This window comes from Bicyclus anynana, chromosome 17, assembly GCF_947172395.1.
Source record: "Bicyclus anynana chromosome 17, ilBicAnyn1.1, whole genome shotgun sequence".
Classification (NCBI taxonomy): Eukaryota; Metazoa; Arthropoda; class Insecta; order Lepidoptera; family Nymphalidae; genus Bicyclus; species Bicyclus anynana.
In genome coordinates, this window is record NC_069099.1 from 6,170,091 (window position 1) to 6,196,634 (window position 26,544).

At 37.3% G+C, this 26,544-nt stretch overlaps 1 protein-coding gene across 4 annotated transcripts in view; it reads left to right on the forward strand.

Moving 5' to 3' along the window:
* The window catches only part of LOC112052449 (uncharacterized), a 98,918-nt gene that overhangs the window by 70,223 nt on the left and 2,151 nt on the right, over nt 1-26,544 (forward strand). For all 4 annotated transcript variants that reach the window (XM_024091533.2, XM_052886564.1, XM_052886565.1 and 1 more), the window contains 17 exons: nt 28-5,887; nt 5,961-6,154; nt 6,677-6,815; nt 8,017-8,182; nt 9,627-9,783; nt 11,245-11,345; nt 11,567-11,911; nt 13,114-13,426; nt 14,336-14,559; nt 15,068-15,167; nt 15,669-15,829; nt 16,658-16,912; nt 17,203-17,372; nt 17,812-17,914; nt 18,513-18,680; nt 19,406-19,537; nt 20,350-25,545. In XM_024091533.2, coding sequence (XP_023947301.2) covers nt 28-5,887; nt 5,961-6,154; nt 6,677-6,815; nt 8,017-8,182; nt 9,627-9,783; nt 11,245-11,345; nt 11,567-11,911; nt 13,114-13,426; nt 14,336-14,559; nt 15,068-15,167; nt 15,669-15,829; nt 16,658-16,912; nt 17,203-17,372; nt 17,812-17,914; nt 18,513-18,680; nt 19,406-19,537; nt 20,350-20,514 — 8,753 coding nt within the window. In that variant the 3' untranslated portion in view covers nt 20,515-25,545. The remainder of the gene's footprint in view (nt 1-27; nt 5,888-5,960; nt 6,155-6,676; nt 6,816-8,016; nt 8,183-9,626; nt 9,784-11,244; nt 11,346-11,566; nt 11,912-13,113; nt 13,427-14,335; nt 14,560-15,067; nt 15,168-15,668; nt 15,830-16,657; nt 16,913-17,202; nt 17,373-17,811; nt 17,915-18,512; nt 18,681-19,405; nt 19,538-20,349; nt 25,546-26,544) is intronic.

A 26,544-nucleotide genomic window follows, 5' to 3' on the forward strand; every position in this document is an offset into this window, starting at 1 on the left:
CGATAAATGGTTATTGGGCATTTTCAGGTGATGGATCGAGTAGTGAAATGGAACTTCCACCGCAGCTAGTATCAGCTGCGATACAAAGAGCAACAGCCGACTCTTCGGGGTCTGAGAATGAGTGTTCTAACTCTGATACCGTTCATCAAAATGCTTCACACTACGCCTCTAGCCTACTACAGCAGTTCGTGGCGAAAACTCAGCTTCTAAGTAGTACTGCACCTCTATCATCTATTAATTCAGCAGCTGCATCGTCTTTAACATCTGCACTCAATACAAATCCATTAAGTGGAGTGGGCACGATTAACGACTGTGTTCTGGATCAAATAAATAATCTCGCAGATATCCCACCAATTGTACCAACTTTTTTAAATAACACCCAACATTTAAGTCCACAGCAGACTGAAGAGCTCACTCAAATAAATAAAGATCTTGAAGAAATTACGTCTGTGTCTGAATCTGTTGGTTTATCAATAACAAACCCACTAAGCCTAGAAGATTGTGTGGACAATAATGATTTTATGAACTTGGATATAACGTCTGGTGGCTCAGAACTCGGCAGTGCCAGTGACTTCTTGAAAAGTTCACCCATAACTGTAGTAAATGCGGATGCTGGTACCCTAAGTCAATTAGATTCTCAAAAACTAGATACGATTAGTACGAATTCTGTTGAATCTCAAGAAGATGTTAAGAATGTCATTGTTGAATCTAGAAGAAAACGTGGGCGACCTCGTAAAGTAAGAAAAATGGAAGAGTATGAAACTAAAAGTAGTGAATCTCAGAAAGAAGCAAAGTCTAGAGGTAATGTAATCAATGATTTTCATAATAATAATGACCCGCCTAATGTTTCGCCAGACTCGGGTATTTTATCAAACCATAATTCGCCTACGCATTCACCGTTAAGACGACATGATTTAGATGAAAGTCATAGTAGACACAGCAGAAAATCTATTCAAAAAGAAAACACGACTGTTGACAGGCAACGTGCGAGGTCTAAATCCAAAACTCGAAGTAGGGCCCACAACAGATCAGATTCTAGTGATTGCGACTTTTCAAAAAAACGAATGGAAAATGAATTAAAACAAATTAAAACGGAAGCGCCTTCGCCAGTTCCACTTAAACAAGAGCAAAATAAATCAGAAAAGTCCAAAAAAAATGATCATAAATTGGATATAGCTGCTTTGGACAGAATGTTATATGCTACTGATAGAGTACTGTATCCGCCGAGAAAAAAAGTGGGACGAAAACCACAAAGTAAAGCAAAAAGTACTAAAACAACTAAAACTTTAAGAGATAAAAATCAATATGATTCAGCGGATAGTGACGACGACTCATTACCGTCTAATAACAGATCAGTACTATCTGGGGTTTATGCAAAAAGAAAAGAAGTTAATAGTAAATTAGCAACCTTACCCAAGAACAACAAGAATAATAAACCAATAAATAATTCTTGGAGAGATCATCAAAGTGAAAATGAAGCAGCTGCTGACGATCCTCTGGATCCAACGTGGAAACAAATTGATTTAAATCCCAAGTATAAAGACATTCTGTCAGGCTACAAGAGTGATTATGAGTTCAAACCATACAAAAGTTGCAGTAGACTTATAGAGTCTGGCTACAAGAGCGATTATGGCTGTCGATCAGGTTATAAAAGCGATTGTTATCGGTCAGGTTATAAAAGCGATCATAAGTCTGGCTACAAGAGTGATAAGTCTGGTTATAAAACAGACTACAGTGTTAGAAGTATGCGAAGACGAATGAGAAAGCTTAAGAAAACTAGATCAGTGAGAAATAGATCTTATTATAAAAATCAAAAACACTTTGTTTCTGATCAAGAAGTTCTTCTTTTGTCGAATAAAACATTCAGTAGTCTCACTTTAGGACATAGTTCAAGTGATTCTGAATGTGAAACGTATTTACGAAAACCTAACGCTAGTCCAAAGTATGTGAGTGTTTGCACAAAATATCCATTACCATCAAAATATAACTACAGCTTTAGTAAGTCTAATCAAAAACATGTATTGAGATTAAATGCTTCTGATCCGTTTGCTCCTGGGCCAGTATTTAGTGGCTTACAGAGGCCTGTTACGACATATAATATATTCAAAGTAAGTCACAACAATAATAACACCCTATTGAAATCGCCTGCAAAAAATACTTGTGTAGGTAATTCTTTACCATCACTTAAACCCGTCTTTTCACATAAGTTCGGAGTTTCACCGATTTCGGCTACGACGAAACAATCAAATTCGAAAAAGGATAATTCTGAGAATCCGAGACAGTATCCAAGGACTCTTTCTCCTAAGAATCGTAAACAAGTAAAGAAGGATTCGCCGACGGGGAAGAAAGAAAATTCCTCTAAACCACTAGCCAGTATATTCGAAAAAGCTAAAAACTCATATATACCGAATAAATCTTTATTGAGAAATGTATTTTTAAATTTTAAGAAGCCAAACATAAAGCCCACATATCATATTAAAAAGCATAGAAGAACAGTTGTCTTAGCACCACCGAAAATTAACTTAAAACCTGCAGAAAGACCGTCTCGCGTCACAGTTAAAACGGAAAACAAACATCATAGGCATAGAAGTAAAAGACGACACCGATCAAGATCTGTTTCAAAATGTCGAGAATCATATACTACTCGAAATTCTGTCGATTCCGTCGATCAAAAATTCACACAAGATATGGATAGTCTTATATCAAACTTTATTAAACTGTGCCAAATTGCACCTAAGTTTATTGTGAACACGCAAACTATTCTTCAGAAAGCTGTAGAAAAAGAAAAGCCACCAGTCGAAGCACCTCCACCCGCTAAGGTAATTAAAAGAGCATCGAAGAAAAGAAAAACATCAGATAATCAAGAGATTGCTACACTGACTTCTAAACGTAGACACAAGAAACAGTTAACCGAATCTCAAAACAAAGGTGGTAAAGATACTAATGAACACAAATTGCCATTGAAAAAACGACATTATCATATAAATTCGTCTACAAGCAATGCATTAAGTCTTAGTTTAGTCACAGCAGAATTTGATGACAATTCAAAAACTGTTAGCCCTGAAAAGTTTTTATGTACTGAAACAGATTGTATGGGGGAAATGCATAATAATAGCAGTAACGATTCTTCAAAACCAAAAAATTCGTCAGAAAAAACTAAAAAAGATTCAAAAAATGTTTGTACTGTTCAAGACACTAAAAACCTCAACAATGATTCGCCAAAATCAATTAAGGCTAACTCAAACACGGCCGAAACATCAACCGACAAAGACAATGAGGATAGTATAATCTCTCCGGTTTCGGAAAGTATGATTGACGACGATTTGTCTATAAAAAAGCCTACACCAGAACAATCAGAACTATCAAAGAAAATTTATGAAACATCAGAAAAGCTTAAAGCTGTTCATAAAATGGTTCATGATCTTGAAAAAAGTTTACCAAAATCTAAAGAATCCGAAACAAAAATAGAATTATCTAAGTCTGAAACTCAACGGATATCGTCACCAAGATCTGAAGTAAAATTGTCACCAGTTCGTAACCCAGCCCCAATAGCAACACCTAAAAAACGTCATAGGTTAGAAGTTGAAAAGGTTACATCTAGTCTAGATCAGGTAGTACAATCGTTGTCGAAAAAGTTGTCTGAAGATAAATCTGGTAGCAATAACGCTAAGGATATAAATCAAAATACAACAAAAGAAGAAGCTAAAGAAACTGATAAAACCTGTGTTGTTGTATCCACTGCTCAAACTAATGTTAGCAATACCAATATTGATCCTCTCAAAAGTATGTCTGCCCGATCTTTGTATAAAAGTTCTATTCCGCCTGCCCAAAAATCTGAAATTATGACTAGGAAAAAGAATAGACTTGAGGGTCTTACCAGCAATTTAGTATCTAAGATTAACCCAAGTGCGGCAACTAAAGTTCTTGATACACTTTTGAACAATAATATACGAAAATCTATTGAATCTCGAATTCTGGAAAAAGAAAAAAATAACTCTGAAAGTGTAAACAAATTATCTGACGAAAAGTCTAAAGCCAAAGAATCTCCACAAATGAACACCAGAGCAAGTGTTATTAAATCTCCTGTATCTAAAGGTAAAGTATTAGAAAGTAAAAAGACAAAAGTGTTGGAACTTGTTATAGAAAGATCAATAATTGTCAATGTTGATAAACCGACGGGCATTTTTGAGTCTTCCATTGACTTAGAAGATCAAATACCTAAGTCATCTATTTGCGTTGCTAATGGTATTAGCGACTGTATTAAAACTAAAAATAAAGTTAAAGGGAACGATAGCTCGAATTCAACTTCCCTGTTAGCATCGATTGATACTGAATCTGATATTCCATTGGCATTGATTTCGGAAACTCCTGAACCTGTTATTAGGCCGAAAAGAGGAGAGTCTATAGCGTCAGTTTTATCTGATAAAATACAAGAGACAACAGGTGGTCATAATTTACGCCAAACAAAAAGAACTCTTGCTAATGAAGCCGAAGATTCGAATGATAAGAAAAAGAAGAAAATCACAAATAATTTAATACGCGAAAGTAAATTAGTTCTTCCTACGAAAGTAATGCTACCTAAACTTACAACAGAAAAATTACTTTCTTCCGATCCAAGTAAAAAGGCGGTTGTACCAGCTCGAACGAAAGATAACACAACAGATAACAAAACTACAGAATTGTCTAGAAAACGTACCAGAAGACGTAAAGCAATTAACAGAACAGGGTTTCCTAGTATTAAGAAAAAGAAAAAGAAACTGGAACCTAGCCTTAATCTTACCTCAGACAGCCATTTCACCTCTGAAGATACTGATCATTCTGCATTTGAAAGAGTGCCGAAAGACGGTGAAGCTATGAGTAGTTTCTTAGAACGGACCACAAATAGAAAACCAGAATTGAAAGTTGTATTGAATAAAGATGATGTACCGAAATTACCGAAACAAGGCAGATTAACTGTTGTAGCTCTAGAAAAACTACAAGGAAAAGAATTACCGACAAATTCAAAATCTACCATAATTGAAAAGAGTGTAAACGAGAAAAAAATTGGAGGGTCCTCTATATTAAGAGCTCCATCTTTACAACTAAAACAGAACAAAAACGATAAAGAAATTAAGAATCACATAAACAAATGGGAGGTTCTAAGCGAAACAGATAGCATCCCCTCTTTAACGAGTTCTCTAAGCAATGATCCTGAAGACAGTATTCCTCTAAGTTTATTAAATTTGAAGGCTGATAAGCATACTCGATTGGATAACTTAGAAAGACTCAAACGTAAGACACGGGCCATGTCACCATCTCATGAAATAGAGGAAATATTCTCGAAGCGCAAAGTCGTTGAAAAAACTAAAGAGGGCTTGAGACCAAAGTCTAGTTTGGCTATCTTATATCCAAGCGACAGAAGATTTACAAGAAGTTCAGATAACACAGTTGATGATGTCAAAGTCAAAACTAAAAAGGTTGATAACAAGAAGCCAGTTCCAGAAACATCGGATAAATCTACCAAATCACAGTGTATTATGACGAGAAGAAAGTCTAGATCGTGTCAAGCTAAGAAAGTAAATGAGATCCATTCCAGTTCACGCGAAAGTTCATTAGACACAGTCATCAGTCGACGAATCACTTGTAAATCGCGCGAGCCGTCCATCGACCTGCAAGATCATGACGAAAACGATCCGTTGCCTCTCCATGAAAAGGAAATAGATTTCGAGAAAAGCATCGATGTTCTTTCAAAGAATATAATTTGCAAGAAACGTGTTGCGTCTTCTCGAGATGAAAGCCCAGTCAACGGCGTCGACGGTCGAGACAAGCCCGTCGTGTCCAAGAAGAATCCTCGTCTAAGAAAGAAGTTTTTGGTCGCTGGGTTGTTCTCAGACTATTACAAAGATGAGTAAGTATTCATTTCGTTGTTTTGTCTTAGAAAGTTTGTTTTATTAGTGCATAACCGAAATAATGTTTTTCAGTCCAAAACCTGAAGGGAAGGGCAAAAACCTGGTCACACAGACGGAGTTTCCTCCCGGTCTGCTTGGTCCGCCGCCGTACTGTGAGCGATGGGTTCGGAGGAGGTTGCAACACTTCTCACTGCCTTACGACATTTGGTGGGAGCAACACTACAACCAGCCTGTACCATCTTGGAATTACAAAAAGATACGCACGAGTAAGTTTTATAATGTTAAATGAAAACGTTTATTACGATTGTTTACGTTGCCTAGAAGTCAATTGCAACCTTAAGTGTGATATATAATTATAAAATAGTTAAAAGTTAGTTTATTTTGGGCTATCTCTGGGTCAAATAAAAAATAATCTTTGCATATAACATTTTCATTCCACTCATCCAGTTTATTTCATTCAACTTCCCTGTATGTTTGCAAAATTAATTATTATTTAATATTTATTTAGAAGATCTATGTGACGACTTTGTTGTTAAATGTTATGGGCGATGATTGTCACAAAACAGTTTACAACTTTTCCGGGATCATCGTATTCATTTGTTTGTGTTGATATTATCTTGAGGCCAAAGAAATACCAAATATGTCGACCATATTCCATTGCAATGAAAGACAGCGATATTTTTGATTCCGCGGTTTTGACTGGCAATTCTCAATCTCATCTCGACATAGGTCGTGATGATGTTATGTCACACTTATATGTAACATTTTTTTTTTAATTATTTTCCCAGATGTGTATTACGACGTGAAGCCGTCAGCGGAGGAGTGCGAGAGCGTGGCGTGCAACTGCATGCCGTCGTCCAGTTGCAACGAGGACTGCATCAACCGCCTCGTGTACTCCGAGTGCTCGCCGCAGCTCTGTCCTTGCGGGTAAGTACTCACCTTCAGTATGGTTTGTTTACTTTTGGAGTTTGGTTAGGTGAGGTGTACAGACGAGCATTTGACAGTAACCAGCGCGTTGATATGTAAAACTGAGAGAACATTCTTTAACGAAATAACCTTCAATTTATATACACTAACCCGTTTTGTCTACAATTACACCCATTACCAAATGGACTCCAGTAAGTCCTAGACTGATAGTAGATTTATACTAAAAATAAGGCTACTTGCCTCTTTTGTAAACAGTGTTTACACTGAATTATGGAAGTATTATAAGCTATATTTCATTTTGTCCCGTCAATAAACCAGTAAAAAATTGAATATGAATGAAAAAATAACTACGTAAAATTTTTGCCATTAGCAAGTGACGTCATTCATAGAGATAACAGCGTGATTGGCGTTTGCAGTAAAGTGATTATATCACGTCACTGCAAGCGCCAATCACAAATCGACGCCTTGTAGCGAATGACGTTACAGTTTATGATTGGCGTTTGCGGTGACGTGATAAAAATACAGTTTTGTTTTATAAAAATATTACAATTACGAGATTATTTTCACAAATGAAAATGTGATTAGAGTTTCTATGCATCTAAACTGCCTCTATGCAAAAAATCTTCTTAGTTTTGTACAGCGGGCGAATAGCCTATTCTTATGTCAATATTACTGGTCCTTTGGTGGGACTTGCAATAGCCAGTTGTTGTATGTGATATTTTTCTGTCTACTTAGGAGCCAAACTGAAATCTGAAGCGCACTCTTTCTTTTTGATTTCGATTGCGTTAGTGATATTTTTGACGGCTCATCTATTTGGCAATATGTACTTTTTCTTCACAAGATATCGTATGGCTTGCATCATATGCCTATTGAACAATTCGCTGCCCGCGAGTATTTTATCGAAAAGCCCGTCTGCGTTGAAGAAGCCGACAGTCAGGGAATGCGGTTTTAATCTACCGCTGTGAGCCATTTAAAAAATCTTTATATTCCTCTATCGCACGGAGCATGATACTGTGCTCGCCTATTGCCCTTAGTGGTAGTTATATTTTTTTACATGTCACGTAACGGATACGATGGGCGACCGGTCGTCCATTTAGGAGTCAAATGGTTAATAGTACAGGGTCTCCATTCCACCATCTTCCAAATTCCATTCCAAATATGCGCCAAATAAAAAAACTAAAATGATGTATTTTGTCAACAGAGACAAATGCAAGAACCAACGCATCCAACGCCACGAGTGGGCGTCGGGTCTCGAGAAGTTCATGACCGAGAACAAGGGTTGGGGCGTTCGCACCAAAAACCAAATAAAGTCCGGCGACTTCATCCTCGAGTACGTCGGCGAGGTCGTCTCTGATAAGGAGTTTAAGGTGAGCTTTGATACTGTTACTAACAAACAACGTATTCTTTTGATTAACCTTACATGACTTACTTTAACGAAACGAAATGACTTGCTAAAACGAAAATTTGAAAAAAATCCAACATTACAAATGCTAAAATAAATATTATTATAAAAACAAAAACTTGACTGCATAAGCGTAATGAACTTAAAGAGAAAAACAAGTACCTAAAAAAATTTATACTAATATTATAAAGCTAAAGAGTTTGTTTGTTTGTTTGTTTGATTGAACGCGCTAATCTCAGGAACTACTGTTCCGATTTGAAAAATTCTTTCAGTGTTAGATAGCCCATTTATCGATGAAGGCTATAGGCTATATTTTATCCCCGTATTCCTACGGGAACAGGAACCACGCGGATGAAACCGCGCGGCGTCTACTAGTATCTACATGAAATTCTAACTAAAGAAAGAAGAACACTGTATTGGCAGATCACTGTTTGCCTTTATATAAGAAAGTTGTTTGTCGCCGCCTGCAGCGTCATAAAGTATTTAGTTACAATAATTTCCACTCAAATAAAATCATTGCTTGGTCATAAACTTTAGAAACATGGGTTCTAAATGATTTTCGCATCTGCGAGAAAATTTAAACTATGAAATATTGAATCTTTATGTGCTTCGTTATTAAAATAAAACAATATATTGTTAGCCTAATTTAAATATATTTCATAATTTGTCGTGTCGAGTTAAATTGAAGTGGCCATGTATACAAAGTTAGTGACGAGCATTACATTTGCATTAGATAAGATAACTTATCATAAACACCCATAAAACTGGTAATTCTTCCTAAATATGCTAAGTGATAAATGTTAATTGATGTTAACCTTAGAATTGTTTAACAAATTTGGTATAGTTGTTATATTTCAGGAAGACAGCTTGACTTTAAATGTAGTAGTGACGTATGAAAATATTTCCTAATGATGCTTTTCCTTCACCGTTTGAGACACCTGATATTTAATTTCTTAAAATGCATACAACTGAAAAGTTGGAGGAGCATATTCCACAGACCGGATTCAAACCTACACGCTCCGAAACTGGAGGCAGAGGTCATATCCACTGGGCTATCACGGCTCTTTGTTTCAATATGGCTTCGCAATACATTTAGCCAGTCATCAAGTATTAATTTTTTAGAAACAACTAGCGAACCAGGTCAAGCTTCGCTTTAACTTACGAGTATGTGCTACTCTTCCATATTCCCACCCTACCCCTACCTTTCCCCTACCTTTCGCCTACCCTACCCCTACCCTACCCCTCCCGTAAAAAATACTCTCCAGAAAAACCATCGTCGTATTTCAAGGAATATTCTAAAAAAAAATTACCTAAATCGGTTTAGCCGTTATCAAGATTGGCGCTTAGGAACATATTTCATACATTCATTTTTATAATGTAGTTATAGCAGGATTTTTTCTGTATTCTAGGAGCGTATGGCGACACGCTACGCGCGCGACACCCACCATTACTGTCTGCACCTGGATGGCGGGCTCGTCATAGACGGGCACCGCATGGGCGGCGACGGCCGGTTCGTCAACCACTCGTGTCGGCCCAACTGTGAGATGCAGAAGTGGACTGCCAATGGTAAATAGAATTTTCTATGGTTCCGTACTTTTAAAGGAAAAAATGTAATTAGTGTTGGATCAATTTGGTTTTCGTCTCTCTGACTGCCTATTTAGCATCTGAGAAATGAATAGAGACATTAATATATAAATAAATGTATACATTATATTATGTACGTCTCTCGTCCTTTGTCTGTGTGAAAAAATCAGACTTCTAAAACTGGGTTTTAGTTTATAGAGAGAAGACGTTAATGTCATATTTTTGGCATTCACAAAGGGCTACTTTCTTCTTAATAAGAAAAGGAAGAAAAAGAAAATTTTTACTTTTCTAACACAGTTTATCTGGATCTATGTTTTTTTGGAGAAGTTGTTCACTTGTTATTTGCAGTCTAAAAATAGCGAACTATATGTACGCATGATCAAAATTCCGACTATCTTCAATAAAATGGGGATGATGACTAGGTTTGAATATATTGTTTTTTTTAATACATTCGGGTAAATAAGGTCAATGTTAACTAATTTATACATAAAAAAGCAGAGATTGTCTGGATATTTGCAAAATAAATAAGATTATAAAATTTCAAAATTTATTAAAAATCTTTTATCGCAATTAGATAAAAATTCATACAGTTTTACATTAAATGTGTCATTTTTTTATTATGAGAACTATAAACACAAACGCACAAATAACAAAGATATTAGTAACTAGCTGACGCCGCGCGGTTTTACCCGCGTAGTTCCTGTTCCCGTAGGAATGCGGGGATAATATATAGCCTATAGCCTTCTTCTATAAATGGGCTATCTAACACTGAAAGAATTTTTTAAATCGGACCAGCAGTTCCTGAGATTAGCGCGTTCATCCGAACAAACAAACAAAGTCTTCAACTTTATAATATTAGTATAGATTTTGCTTGAACACCCATACAAATCTAACGATCATTATGGCCTACGACGTCATTAGTTCGTGCCGTTTTGTATGAGGCGTTTTCCGCAGTAGTGCCGCAAATCTGACCCTTTAAATCCCTGTAGCTCCGTAAGTAATGATCGCAGATACCCTGTTACTTTTTTATATACATTTTAAAAAACTGTCATCATCCCTACTACTCTCGTCGTCGTTATCAACCCATATACGGCTCACTGCTGAGCTCGAGTCTCCTCTCAGAATGAGAGGGGTGAGGCCAATAGTCCACCACGCTGGCCCAATGCGGATTGACCGACTTCACACACGCAGAGATTAAGAAATTCTCTGGTATGCAGGTTTCCTCACGATGTTTTCCTTCACCGATTGAGACACGTGATATTTAATTTCTTAAAATGCACACAACTGAAAAGTTGGAGGTGCATGCCCCGGATCGGATTCGAATCCACACCCTCCGATATCGGAGGCAGAGGTCATATCCACTGGGCTATCACGGCTCTTACTACTCTAGTTTTATGTAATTGTTTTATGTAGTATGATATATGATATCTTTGTTATATACAGGAACGTTTAGGATGGCACTGTATGCCCTGCGAGACATCGAACCTGACGAGGAGCTTACATATGATTACAACTTCTCATTATTCAACCCGGCCGTTGGACAGGTAAATATCTATATCTATACTTATAATAAAATCTGTAGAGAGGTCAATTCTGTACATGAAATATAATTCCAAAATATAGGGGGTGATTAGTGATCGATACCGATGCCAAAAATGCAAGTTGTAACAAGGCAAGTTGCATAAAAACAATATAGCCAATCAGAGAACCTATGCTTATGCTTAGCTTTTTGGAAGTACGATTAAAATGACCATTGTTCTTCCAGCCCTGTAAATGCGATTCGGAGGACTGCCGCGGTGTTATAGGCGGCAAATCGCAACGTATCACCAAACAGCCGCTGAAGACCCAATCCAGGACGCCGTCCAACGCGTCCAACCAGTCCAACAGCTCCAACCAGCCGCGCGTCGGTCGGCCGAGGAAGGCGGTCAAGTGCAACAAGAAGTCGGAACAGCAGAGCGTCAGCGCCTGCGACATAAAGAACATGACCATACTGAAGTACCAGCAGCATTTGAACAAGCTGTGGCAGGAGCCGCAGGTGAAGCCGCTCACTGTCAAGGAGAGGGCGGTGGTCAAAGAGCGGCATTGCTTTCTGTTTAGGAATCTGGAAAATGTAAGTATTAATGGAAAGTATTATTTGACGGCTTCCGTGGCGCAGTGGTATGCGCGGTGGATTTACAAGACGGAGGTCCTGGGTTCGATCCCTGGCTGGGCCGATTGAGGCTTCGGCCGTGGCTAGTTACCACCCTACCGGCAAAGACGTACCGCCAAGCGATTTAGCGTTCCGGTACGATACCGTGTAGAAACCGAAAGAGGTGTGGATTTCTATCCTCCTCCTAACAAGTTAGCCCGCTTCCATCTTAGATTGCATCATCACTTACCATCAGGTGAGATTGTAGTCAAGGGCTAACTTGTAAAGAATAAAAAAAAGAGTGAGACAAAAAACAAAGCAATTGTAATTGAATAATATGTATATGATCCATTCGCACGACTGGTCGAAAACGCAATTTCTGAGCGGCCGCACTTTGATGAATTGAAAACCACATTAAACCAACATGGCGTCTGTACACTAGTAAAGAAATTCAACCAATTCATCTATTAAATATGACAGACTTCTAAAAGCCTGTCATTCAATATCTTTAGATAAATAAACTAATCACTTGTAGGCTCAGACCAATTATTGTATAGGATCTGCCTCGCTAGACGTTATTTTTCTGTCAAAGTATATGATCAACGATCTAATACTATTATAAAAACTGTCTATCGTATCGGTGTTTCATAGTTTTAATCGTGTTCGTCCTTTATAGAGCTCCGTAAAAACCTTCTTGTCTAGTTGAATGGTGTAAAAAACGGACAAAGACTCATTTTCCTTAGAAAATGACAGTGAGTTCGGGTGCGATACTACCTTCTATAATAATTAGTCTCAGCTTGTAGGTCTAGCTTGTGTCAATGACATACCACGTGAAGAAAATAACATAATCAACATATTGGTCGATAAGACCAATAGCAACGGATTCGCTGTCCGCTCTCTCTTTCGTCTAATCGCGATCTTTTTCGATGAGTCGCCATTGGTCTCCATCTGTCTTTTTCTTAGATCTTCTGGTGTTCACACAGATTAATCTACTTCATGTCTTTACAAACTGCATAAACATCTGTTCAGTAGATCTAGACATGTGTGTTTAGAAAAAAAAATACTCTCTTATAATATAAACAAATCTGTTTCTATTTTTTATCTATAATTTTATGTAAAAGTATAATCTGTTACTCTCTCTTTTGTAAAAGTAACGTATTTCTATATCAAAATTTTTTTTTCAGGTACGGCGTATTCGGGAACGTTTGTCCCTTCCAATGCCGCCGTCCCCTCCAGCTGCGCCTCCCCCACCGCCGGCACCTGCGACCCCTCAACCACCAATACCCAACACCCCCGTAGTGACCAACGTGAACCCCCTGACGCTGCCCGATACAATGAACCCGCAAGTGTTCCTCAAGAGGTTGGCGACGCTACGAGCGAACAAGGAGGAGAATATGAAGGAGTTGATCCGTATACAGGCTGATCAGAATTGTGATGTCAAAACCCGGTTGGGTAAAGTGTTCAAGGCGCTGTATAATGCTATAGTCGCTGTTAAAGGTATGTGGTATTGACATTATGGTCTAAGATCAGCTAGGCTATTCTGTAATGATATTTTTATAACTCGAATTCACCTCTATCTTTCTCTGTTTAACAATATACTATAGAATGAGAAAGATAGCGGTGAGTTCGAAACTCGCACTTGCGAGTTATACAAAACATCGTTAGAATAGTCGTGCCGGCATTAGAAATATATTATATTCTCATCCGTTATTCATTAGTGCTATGAAACAAATGATAGATAATGATCACAGTGACACATTGGCAAATAGGCTGTCTATTAAATTGACAGATAAACACATTTTTCATACTAAAACTAGAAAACCATGAACTAGATTAAAGGCAACATTTTCAATTCTTTTGGGTACATTTTTTTTTAAATAACCAATGAGGGACGGAAAAATAAATAAAAAAATAATAATAATCATTTAATTTCGGCCGCAATTTAACTAGGCAACCTATGTGCAATGTGTCAATTTTATAGGACGGATATAATGGAGCTTAAATATTGGTAAATTACCACGATGCACCAATGTGGGTTGGTACGTGATACAGTATGGACATGGCGGTATTATATTATTTAGTGTGCTCGTGGCGTTCGAGCTGTCTACATCTCTTGTTGTGTAATTCTTTATGAGTTACTTGGGATAGGCGGGGAGAGTGACTCGAGTGGAAAAGGGGAGTGTTTGTTAACAGTCAAAGGTACCTTTAACCCTACACACAACGTTCACAAGTGCGTGACTTCGCTCAAGGTCATTCTCTGCCATACTAAGGTCTTATTTTGGTTACAGTTAGATTTGTTAATTAAGTTGTCCTGACAAGTGTTGTGAACCTTTGTTCGACATTAGTTTTCTTATTTTTGTAATCACTTTTTAAATCTGCTAAAACATATATTTACAATTTTTTCAGATGATGAAGACAAACCAGTGTGCTCGCTCCTCCTGAAACTGAAGCCGAGTATAACTAAATCGGACACGGCGCCAGATCTCAACGCTATACAGAGCAACATCGACGCCGGCCGGTACGAGACCATTGCGCAGTTCGACAGCGATGTTAATGGAATATTCACAAGCGTTATTCGGGAACACGGCAAGATGACTGCATTGGGAGCGGCCGCCGTGCAACTGAGAAAGGTTATTTTTTTTTACACCTATACCGTGCTAGTTTTACCGTCTGTAAGCCGCCCCGACATTTATTAGTTCAATACAAGGAATCCTTTAACAATATTAAATTAAATAAATTAACCTCAAACTAATTCACACAAAAAAAAATTAAACATCCTGTTTAATTCTGTTTTGTAAGTATAAAGTCATTGAACTTTGACCTAGTTTAGGCTAAAGTGAATATCCTCAAAGGGAGGTGAAGACGAGGTCTCTATTATGTCATTCACATGTAGGTTTCATTCAGTCACAAAGGCGTTAGCTGATACAACTCAGACCAACACACTCTTCCCAAACTGTCCTTTAAGCTGAGGTCCGAGTCCTCATAAAGAGTCTCTTAGAGAGTCGTTCAACCCATCTCTTCTTCTGTCTTTGGGCCCCACTAGGCGAAGCTTCTGCGCTCACCCAAAACCCATAAAATACATCACATTAATCCCAGAAAAATTAACCTTTCTAAAATTAATAAATGTGCTATTTCCAGGTCTACAACGCTACAAAATCGGATTTCGCTGAATATTTGACTAAAATCCTTGGTCCTAGTGAAGCTTTGCCGACCGGCTTTGTACAAAAATCTAAATCTGGTAAGTTTTTCACTGATTACTTTTAATAACAATTATTTTCATTAATTGACACAGTAAAAACTATGTTACTTACGTACGTTTACGAAAATACATATTAAGATAGAAATATATAAAATACATAAGATAGAACCTACCTGTATACTAAGTATTTGTTGAATGACATCGTCATCATCACATGCCAGTGGATGTTCACTGCATGACCCACCTTTAGCGACAACTTTTATCCTGTCAGTCTATTTATTCGAAGGTCGACAGAGCTTTCCATTGCGCATGCAAGCTTGGCATCTTATTGTTCATTGGTTCTTCGAACTATGTGTGCTACTTCAGCAAGGTGACTGGTGCACTATGTGCAACTTTGATTACGCATCTCCATATTTCTGTTTTGATTCTTAAACATGTTACGAACATTACTCTCTTCATTGCCCACTGAGTAACTGGGCTTATTTATGAGGCCCATGAAAAAAAATTGTTATTGAATGCATAAATGGTTTGTCCTCACAGAGGAGGTGATCCTGTGTATATGCGGACTGCACGTGGAGGAGGGGCTGATGGTGCAGTGCGGGCGATGCGGCGTGTGGCAGCACGCGCGCTGCGTGCGCCTCGCCGCCGACTCCGCGCACAATGACGCCGCGCACCACTGCCACTACTGCACCACGGACCAGGTAGCCTATCTAACAGTGGAATTCATAGACGTTGTAGGGACACCCCCAGGGGACAATTCAGCCGCTGAGTGTCCAATTTAACCTCTATTTGTTTGATTATTTGACACTCAGCGGGTGAATTATCCCCTGGGGGTGCCCCTACAAAGTCTATCAACACCACTGGAAGTGTTGCCTCACACGGAGAACACCACCTATACCTATATCTTGGCAAATTCGTTCGTAACACTCCCGATGGTGCGCGGGCCGGGATGCGAATAGCGAAGCCCCGCGCGCACGACCTCACACCCGCGCAGTCTCTCGCTTAACATGGGAGTGCCATCAACTAATTTGCCGAACTATAGAAGCGGCGTTTGAAACCTACTAGGCGAGACACGTTCCCAACGCAGGGTGGCGACCGAATCGCCATCAGCACGAGACAAACTACCAGGTATTGCCCCAGAAATCGCAAATCGAGGTGGGGCACTGAAACACTCCACTTAGGCCAAGATGCCTCAGCCCCGAAAGGGTATGGTAGAAATCACCGCGGAAGCAAGTTTCCCTGCGTCTTACCCCGTCAAGAAGGCAAAGACTTAGACCCGTACACGATACTTTCGGGAGAAGTTGACCCTACAACAAAACAGTGCAACGAATCCGTATAAAGTACATAAAAACTACAGAAAAGATGTTGGTGGGGCTCCCGTTCGCGAGTACAATAAACGTAACGTTCAGACTAGCGTATTACTAACTATCCCAACTTTAATTTACTTCAATAATGAACGCACCATATATATTTCAAATATGCGCCCATAACATCACAAAAACAAGTGTAAATAAATAAATAAATTGCAGGTGGATCGCGAAATACCTCTCGACGAATACACAGACGAGGGTCACCAGTTCTACCTGTCGCTGATGCGAGGCGATCTGCAAGTGCGTCAAGGGGACACGGTGTACGTGCTGCGTGACATACCCATAGATGACAAACGTCCAGATGTCAGCCAGAAGAACGGCGACAAGAGCGAATCGCCCAAAACGAAGCGCGTGGATAGGAAGAAACTGAAGATCGCCAAGGGGAGTAAGACTGAAGACAATGTGCAGAATAAGGTGAGCTTTTATATTTACCCTTAAATTTATAATTAGCAAAATGGAGTCCTCGATATGAGCACAATTAAGTTTTTAAACACACTAATAATATAAAGGCGAAAGTTTGTGTGTAAGTGTGTAACTCCTTTACGCTGCGGCTACTGAAGCGATTTGGCTGAAATTTGGAATGGAAATATATTTTACTCTGGATTAACACAGGCTACTTTTCCCGCGGGATTCGTGAAAAACTGAATTCCACGCGTACGAAGTCGCGGGTGTCCTCTAGTTAATATATATTTTTTATTTTATAGGAAGGTGAAGTCCGCAAGCATACGTATCAGACGATCGGCGAAGTGCCGGTATCTGAGCTGGACATCTTCCGCGTGGAGCGCCTGTGGAAGCACAAGGACACGCACGAGAGATACGTGTACGGGCACCATTACCTGCGCCCGCACGAGACTTTCCACGAGCCCACTAGAAAGTAAGTTGACTAATAGACAGTAACAGCTACGCACGCACGCACGCACGCACGCACTCACTCACTAACTCACGCACGCACGCACGCACGCAAGTACGCACACGTACGTATATACAAATGGCGGCACGAAACTATCACTAACTGTTATTGCAAAGAAGTCAAAAGTTAGGTATCATGGGAGGCTTGAGGGATGAAAGGCGGAAGACCTCTACGGCGATTTATTTGATACCCTTATGTCCTTCGTTTCTTATATGCATGGCTAGGGTATAAAACTATCTTCCGAAGTCATTATTTTCTAATTCTTACAACCTGGGCATTTTTAGAAGAGAGTAAATAGGCATCTTCTTTGCAAACGCGTTCCACCTAATGCCACATTGACACTTACTATCAGGTGAGTTTATTGTTTACTGTTTTAGAAAGAATAATTATTTATCTTTTACAGGTTCTTCCACAATGAAGTTATGAGAGTGCCGCTGTATGAAGCAGTCCCTATAGAGCTTGTTATGTCCCAATGCTGGGTCATGGACCTCAATACTTTTTGCAAGGTTGGTTTTAAAATGTTTTTATTATTTACTTTAATATAATTTTGTATTAATCAATTCAACTGTGTGTATTGGTCAGGATGTCTATCTTTACCCTGCAAGATGAGAGATCCTTTGATTCGGGTCCATAAAGCGGACTCGCTACAGAAACATGACAAGTAGACATTCGTTTGGCTTGCTTGATTCTCGGCGAGTGTGTAGTCTGCCTAGAATTACTATAAAAGAATATCATCTGTAAAATCGGTTGGTATTTTATTGTATTTCTGTTTATATCTTTCAACATAATAATTATTATATTTTTAAAATTAGGTCGTTCTGTTATATTCTATTTTACCCTACTCGAAACAGGACAACGCGGCACGATCCAAACATCGATTTGGATCGAGTCGCGATGCAAGAACCAGCTCATGACTAAGGGCCCCGTATGGGTTCGAAACTAGTCGGGCATACTCCGACCTAATATCACGTGAGTTTTAGCTGTGTTTCATAATCAATTAATATGAATAACACTCACGATAATTTAAACCGTATGTGTAGCCGGCGATCGATTTATAAGACGTTATTACGTCATAAAGTTCATTCTATATGTCGTTACGCGCAGGGTCGTCCGGTGGGCGCGTCGGAGGAGCACGTGTACATCTGCGAGCTGCGCGTGGACCGCTCGGCGCGGCTGTTCACGCGCGTGTCGCGCCCCAAGTACCCGCTGTGCACCAAGCCCTACGCCTTCGACCACTTCCCGTCGCGGCTGAAGCTCACCCGCACCTATGCTGTTAGTATCTCTGTGTATATATTATTTTAATATCTGTATGATTCTTTATTAGCGTCAAACTAAGTAATTACGTAAGTAGGACGTAAGACTTTCAAAAATAAAATAATGCATGAAAGAGTAACTTAAAAATTTGTAGCGCCATCTCTCGTGTCACGAGCTCCTACTATTTAGTTCACAATTATGCTGTTAAAAGACTAAACGGATTTGGTGTTGGGCTTACTTGTATTGTGTCGTAGTTTAGCAGTGTTACTATAAATGGCAATGGTATGTCATTTCGATTACAGTTATCGCATTACCACTTACCAGCTTACTCCCCAAGTCAAGCGTGCGTAAATAAGTCAATTCTTGACAGGAAAGTCAAGGAAATTTAAGATGGGCAGTAAAATTCAGCGAAAATGAGCCAATAGAAAGTCAGGGAAACATATAAATTTCATACTAGAGCGCATTCTTTAATTTGAGATCTTAATTTGAGGTCTGGTAAAATACAGTAAGGTATAGAGAGGCGACTTAGCGGCGATATTGTAATGTAGCAATTTCTACAGTGTCAACGACTCCTCTGATGAAGCCTCTATATCTCTACTGTAAATAGACCGTACTCATCACTGAGAGGTGGTGATTCGACCGCCACCTGCTGGACTATTATCGTACCTACTCCTAACACAGTTTTTCAGGCTGTCACTTTTTAAAGGGGTAATGATGCAAATAAATTAATTTATTATTTCTAGCCCCACGAAGTCTCACCTGAGTATCTGAAAGGCAGAGCAGCCAAAAGTGCCACTCCAGCTGAAAAATCCAAGAATGTACCAGAAACTAAGAAGAAGCCCATTGTTACACCTTCTGCTTCTGTTGCGCCCAAGGTAAAGTTATTTGTTTTTTTATTTCATTAGGGTAAAATATCAAGGAATACTTAATTTCATACTCATTTGTTACAAGTTGTAAAACAAGTTAATTTGAACTTTTTTTATATATCTTTATATTATGTTATATAGGTTTTCTGCTGGATTTTTTATGGCAGTAATCCTAGTTTAAGGTCAATATAGGCTCTTATATTTCCTAAACTGATCAATGTCTGGCCCAGCAGTAGGAGGATTTGGCTGTGATTAGGTTAACCTATGGGCAAAGATTAGTGCTAAAAAAATTTTGCATTCTAGTATATATTATTCCATGTATAAACTTGTTTCATATACATTAAATACACTGTACACCTTTCAAACGCAAAACTTGATCACAGACCGCATCATCACTTATTATCAGGTGATATTACAGTCAAACGAGTGTGCTATAGACCACGTAACTAAAGTAAAACTTCTTTCAAAAATAAAACAAAGCGTCATCTATCAGCCTCGGCCGTAACTGCATTACAACAGATTCTTGAAAGGGTTTGTTTCAAAGTTCTCTTGAGAACGCCATCTACTGGAAGTTTAAAATAACAAACACTGTTTCATTATGTCTGTAGATGGTAGCACGCATTTTAAAAACCTCTCTGGATTACACTTTTCGTTACGCTTTCAAGGTACATAAAATACACTAAGAGCGAGTACATGTAGAAACGCGCGTTATCAATGTGCGCGCTTCGAAACGCCTAATATGTACTTGCTTAGTCAAGAGTACCTAAAGATAGTTTCTTAGATTACACTTTTCGTAACGCATTCACCTTTCGTGTTCCCAGGCACTATCACCAGCGGCTCGTCGTGAACAACAAAAGGATCGCGTCAACAACATCGCGAGGCGACTGCTCTCGAGAGGGGGGCAGAGGGGGGCGGTGGACGCGTCATACCTACTCGCGCCCAGGACATCCAGGGTGCCTCGCAGACCCCGCACGAGGCCTTCCTGACCCGCGCGGGCCTGCACCACTTGCCCCTCTTAACAGTGCTGAAAGTGAAAAACAAGTGTAAGTGAAGACACTTCTGTAACTAAAGTGTGACACTTTTGAAACCATGTGTTTATGCATGTAAAAATAAAATGCATAATAATGGCTAGACAGAGAATTTGTAACAGTTTACTGAATGAAATCTAAAGTAGTTATATACCATAGATAGAATAATGGAGTTATTCTTTTCAAAATTCTTTAATTGATTGTAAAATGTATATATTTACATAAAATATCAGTAATATATATGATACAGTACAATATCATTCAATGCATCACATAAGGTTTAAGTAATGATTTATTTAAAGTTTTGCCTGAAATTAAATATGCACAAAAAATGTGACTTTTCTGCTAGAACGCCCTGTAAATATATTATTTTATTGCATTTAATGCAGCTAGTTGAAGTCTTAGAATGTATGAATTTACTCGTAATAAACTAGAAATTATGTATAATTTTTGTTGTTGTAATTTGATTGAATAAGGAAATTGTATGCCAGGGTACTGAATAGATAGGAATTTCAAGGAATAGTAAGGTTAGGGTTTGATCAAATTACAATGAGATTCATAGGAATAATGATAATAAATTAAGTATACAATTATATAGCCATTATGTATTATAAATATCACATTCCTTGGCTCTTAAGAGTATACAGTTGTGTTATATTTGAATTGCAAGCAATTGCATGGTTGATGTAACTGCACCAAAATTATAACTGCATTGTAATACAATAAAACAAAAAAAAATTTATTTCAAGTGGGTTTACTTTAAAAGCACTTTTAATTCATCAAGTTTGACTATTTGTTAAGACTACAACCTTTTTGGTATACAGGTTCTGCTGAGAAGAGCTGGCAATAATAATGGTTTTATTTAATTACATTATGGTCTAAGATCCGGCATTAGAAATATACCCTCATCTGTTATTTATTAGTTATAAGAACTAAATGATACATAACATTCACAGTGACATATTGCAAATAGGATGCCTAGTTATTTATACAAAATCTAGGAAACCATGTACTATATTAAAAGCAACTTAATACAGTTAAATTAAGCATAAAATGAACTTTCATTTGACACATACTAAATAACTGATGAGGCTATTTGTATAGGAACCATTAATTAATTGTTTATATCTGGCAACCCCACAATTCCAGTGTGAAACCAAGTAAACTTTACGTTTTCATTTCTGTTAAGTATATTCTTTTTAACTAGTGTATGATTATTAAATAAGCAAAAAGGAAAGTAGATTACATAAGTTTAATTAAAAAAATATATTTTATACTCACTGGGTACTATGATGATATGATATGGTATTTTACTAGGCAAACATATTTGCAATGTGTCACTGAATATTTTCTATCATTTGTTTCTTATAACTAATGAATAACAGATGAGGATATATATTCCTTATGCCGGCTCTTGTACTATGATACAGTTGTCTTGCAATTCAAGTACAGTCAGTATACATTATATGATTTGAGACAATAATAAGGAACAGCTTGCATGTAAGATGAGCTGGGTTTGAACAGATGAGGGTATATATTCCTTATGCCGGATCTTGTACTATTATACAGTTGTCTTGCAATTCAAATACAGTCAGCAATAACTCTATGGTTTTAGACAATAATAAGGATTGGCTTGCGTATAAGATGAGCTGGTTTTGAAGTACAGTTTGAATCTCTTGTAGCTTTTGTACATAAGTTTTGTCATGTTTCCATCGTAAAATAAAATATTTTTGTAATATACTTAGTACAGTTAGTTGTTAGCTAAGTTCCATGTTTTTTTTATTTTACAAACACAATATACATTATTATTATTATAGGTATTAATTTTTTAGATTTTAAGTTTTTAGATTTTATATTAATTTATTGTTCCCAACGTTTTTTGGTATTTAACAGAACCCCTCACTTTATTTGTAATGAAATTACAATTTGTAATCTCAGTTATTTATGTGTTTTAAGTATTCTTTTTCTCGTAATTGTCTACATAATAATGGTAAAATTATTTTTAAATATATTTTTTATAGGTTAATATTGTTATATTAATATAATGATGATTATAAAGAAGGATGGGCATAAAAGTTTAGCAACCAACCACAACAACAACCAGCTGTATTGTGATTTATGTTCAAAATTCATGATATCTATAATAAAGAAATATTATCTTTTTAGTTACACAAGCTAGAACAAGAGTTTATTTTTAGAAGAATAAGCTTGATTTTACTTTGTAGTGTTTTTATTATTATTGATTGCCAAAACTGCTTTATTATGTATTACATTAAAATGTCCAGAAAAATTGCTGGTAGTAAATATTTTTGCGTGTGTTAAATAACATTTTTTAACCGTCTTCCAAAAAGGAGGAGGTTCTATGTTCGGCTGTATGTATGTTTTTTTCTTAGTGCTCGTAATTGCTTCCCGGAATTGATTGACTATCATACTGTTATCATAATGTGCCGAAAGTGAGAGATACTATTGGTTGGCTGGTTGGTTGGTTAGTTGGTTGGTTGGTTGGATGGATGGTTGGTTGGTTGGTTGTTGTTGTTGTTGGTGGTTTGAGCCAAACTTGCCCAATCTTTTTGAATGTTAGGCTAATAGAATTACTATTTAACGACCACTGGTGCGAACTGATGTTAAGCATTGAAAGTTTTATAGAGGTTAGATACAAGTCAAGTTGTTTGGGAGGTTGTTAATGTAATATTAGTGATAATCATTATTATTTTGGACATTTACATAGTTGTATAGTTGTCTATGCTTTTACAGTTTGTCTGGTCATTTATAATCTATGATGAGTTGAGGGATTCGTAGTCTATTTTATTTAGGTGGTGAAATAAAAACAATGATAATCAGAGATTAAACAGGAATTTAAAACTGAAGAACACTGTGCCTTGCCTAAAGTGCTCAATATGTCTATTTTCAAAATTTTGAATGTGTAATAATTAAATAATTTGTAGTATTTCTAATGATTTTTTTATCTTTCCTTTGTCTATCGGAGATCAGTCTCTGGACTGTAATCCGATCAAATGACTGCTTAGTATTGTATTTGACAATTCTTTTAAAAAAAAACATTATTTTATCACCTAAACGAATAGACCATCCGGCCTTAATATTTGTGAAAATCTCTCTATTTTTTTTATATATTACATTTTTTAAGTTGTAAATATTTTATAGTGTGTAAGGTGGTTGGTTGATTGGTTGTTCTAATTTAAATCAAGATGATAATATATTGTTTAGCCACAGAGACAATAGAAACTCTATTTGTTGGACTTATTCAGACTGCACATTAATTACCATGAAAGTTAAGTGCTAAATTTATTTTTATCATATTAGTAAAAAAAATAGTAATTGTGACAAATTTCTTTTAAATTAGCTGTTCATTTACATTTTTCCCCCAATTGTTTTTTTCACTTTTTAACTCTTTCTATTAGTTTAGCAAACAAAACAGAAGTAAAATTAAATAAGTTATTTTTTCTAGAAGTAATATTAACAGACCCCAAAGTGTAGATAATAGCTGTCGATGGTGATCGAAAAAATCGATTATAACATCACAAAATAGCAATGTATACTTCTCATCAAAAAAATCGAAATAGTTTGCAAGTACATACATACTGTTTCAATTTTTTGATGAGAATTATTTTTTAAACTAGCTGGTTACTTATAATACTTTGCAATGTGTTGATTGAGTTTAAGGTTGAATTTGCAAATGCGACTACTTGAATTGAGTGCCAAGAAGTTGTGTTTGGCACTCATTGAGTGGGGACGTTTTTTGGTCGCTGATTATGCATCCACTTTTTTTTTATAGAAGATCGATGCATACATAAAGATTTTTTGAAAGAGATTGATGCTTACTATCTGTCTATATACTACTCTGTCTACGCATCCAAGTTATTTTTATTCATATTTTTTTTTATCCAATTGGCTATGATAATGGGGCTCTATATTATCTCTGGTGCAAAACATAGTGGAGTCCTAGTGGAGTTTCTATTGTCTCTTCCTCTGAATGTGGTACTTAATTAAGTAGCTGTGCTGTATGCATGATATTCTTATTCTGTATTGCTGATGTGATTACGCAGAACAAATTGTTTTTGTTTCTAATTTATTTGTTTACATTTAGGATTTTATTATTTAAATTCTTAACTTTTTTTTTTGTTTAAACGTTTGATGTAATTTAATAATTTTGTTTAGTCAATGTAATTTAAACTATTGAATGTTATCATTGGCTTGTCCTATTACATAATATACTCGAGTGCACAATTATCCGCCTTCTTTAATGTCGCGCGACGCGAGTATATTAAAGTGAGCGGATAATTGTGGCTCTGAGTATATGTTAAATTATTTACTGTTATAAACCTTCCAAGGTGATCCAAGAATTGTGTATTTGGTATTTGTTTCATCCATGTTAATATTTTTGACCAATGTGGATGAATGAAGAAACAAACATTATTAAATTACATCATTATAAGGCATTGGATGAATTAATGGAAATGAATTTCTGGATGAATTGTTCATAAATTTATTACTTGTTGAATAAGGCCTTTTGCTATTTACTTATAATATGAACTTTCACAAAGTGGTCCTATGCAACTCAAAATTGATCCCAAAATCCGATATTGAAGGACTATTATATATTTTATATTTATATGTCTATAAAAAGTATTATGAAATCAACTATTATAAGAATGCCTATAATGAAATTTCCGTTGCTTAAGCTGGATTTCCACTAAACAGACGAAATAAACGTTGACTTCTTTAACGCAGTTATAAACCACAATATTAACTAATGTTGAATTACAAATGTTGTTTTGTCTGTTAATAATCGTACTTTACGAATTATCAGTTAAAATTTCCGCTGAAAATGGAAAAATTGATATCGTAATTTGCTGATCAGCATTTGTGGGTATTTGGCTTTAGACACGAATAGGACATTTTTTAGACAATCCATAGTGTAATATTTGTGTTTATTCAGTTTGTATACAAATCTCTGAATTAAATTAACAGGTCTATAAGATTTTAGAATTTAAACTATCGTGAGTGTTATTCATATTAATTGATTATGAAACACTGGCACTTTTTGGCTGCGTTATGTGGATGATGTGTTTGCCATTGTAAACAGGGATGATTTGGACATAATATTCCAGTGTCTCAACAGTCTACATGAGAAGGTTCATTTTACGAAAGAGGAAGAAAAAGAGGGCGGTCTGCCATTTTTAGACGTGATGGTGATCCGGGGGTCTGGTGGTGAATTACATACAACGGTGTACCGAAAACCGACTCACACCAACAGATATCTCCATGCGAGTTCGCACCACCATCCATCGCAGATATCGTCGGTACCAAGAAGCCTCATAAATCGAGCCCTAAGTCTTTGTGACCCACCCTATATTGAGTGCGAACTAAGAGTAGTGAGACAGGCGCTGGAGAACAATGGCTATAGTTGGCGTCAGAGTTCCAGATGGGCACAAACAACAACTAGGCGGAAACCGTCCTGTGTGAACCGGTCACCAGTGTACTTAACATATGTGAAGGGCGTGACGGACAAAATCAGCCACTATCTCCAACGGAGATTTGACATAGTGACGCGGTTTCGTCCACCTGCATTGGTGAAGAGTATACTGCGATCGCCTAAGGATAGGGATCCGCTGAACGTGCCCGGGGTGTACAAGATTCCGTGTGACTGTGGTAGGTCATACATCGGTGAGACTCGCCGTAACATCACCACAAGAGTAAAAGAACACATACGGAGCATGAAGAATGTGGACACGGACGGTTCAGCAATAGCCGAGCATGTTCTAGCTTCGGGTACGACTCATTATATCCGTTTTGATAAGGCTTCTGTATTGTCAAGGGAAAAGTTTCTAGTACCTCGTAAGATACGTGAAGCGATAGAAATTAGTCGTCACCCGAATTTTAATCGGGATCATGGATGGTTGCTGCCCACAGCGTGGAAACCGCTATTTCTTTCATTGTCACATACAACAAACTTGGAACAAGATAGCA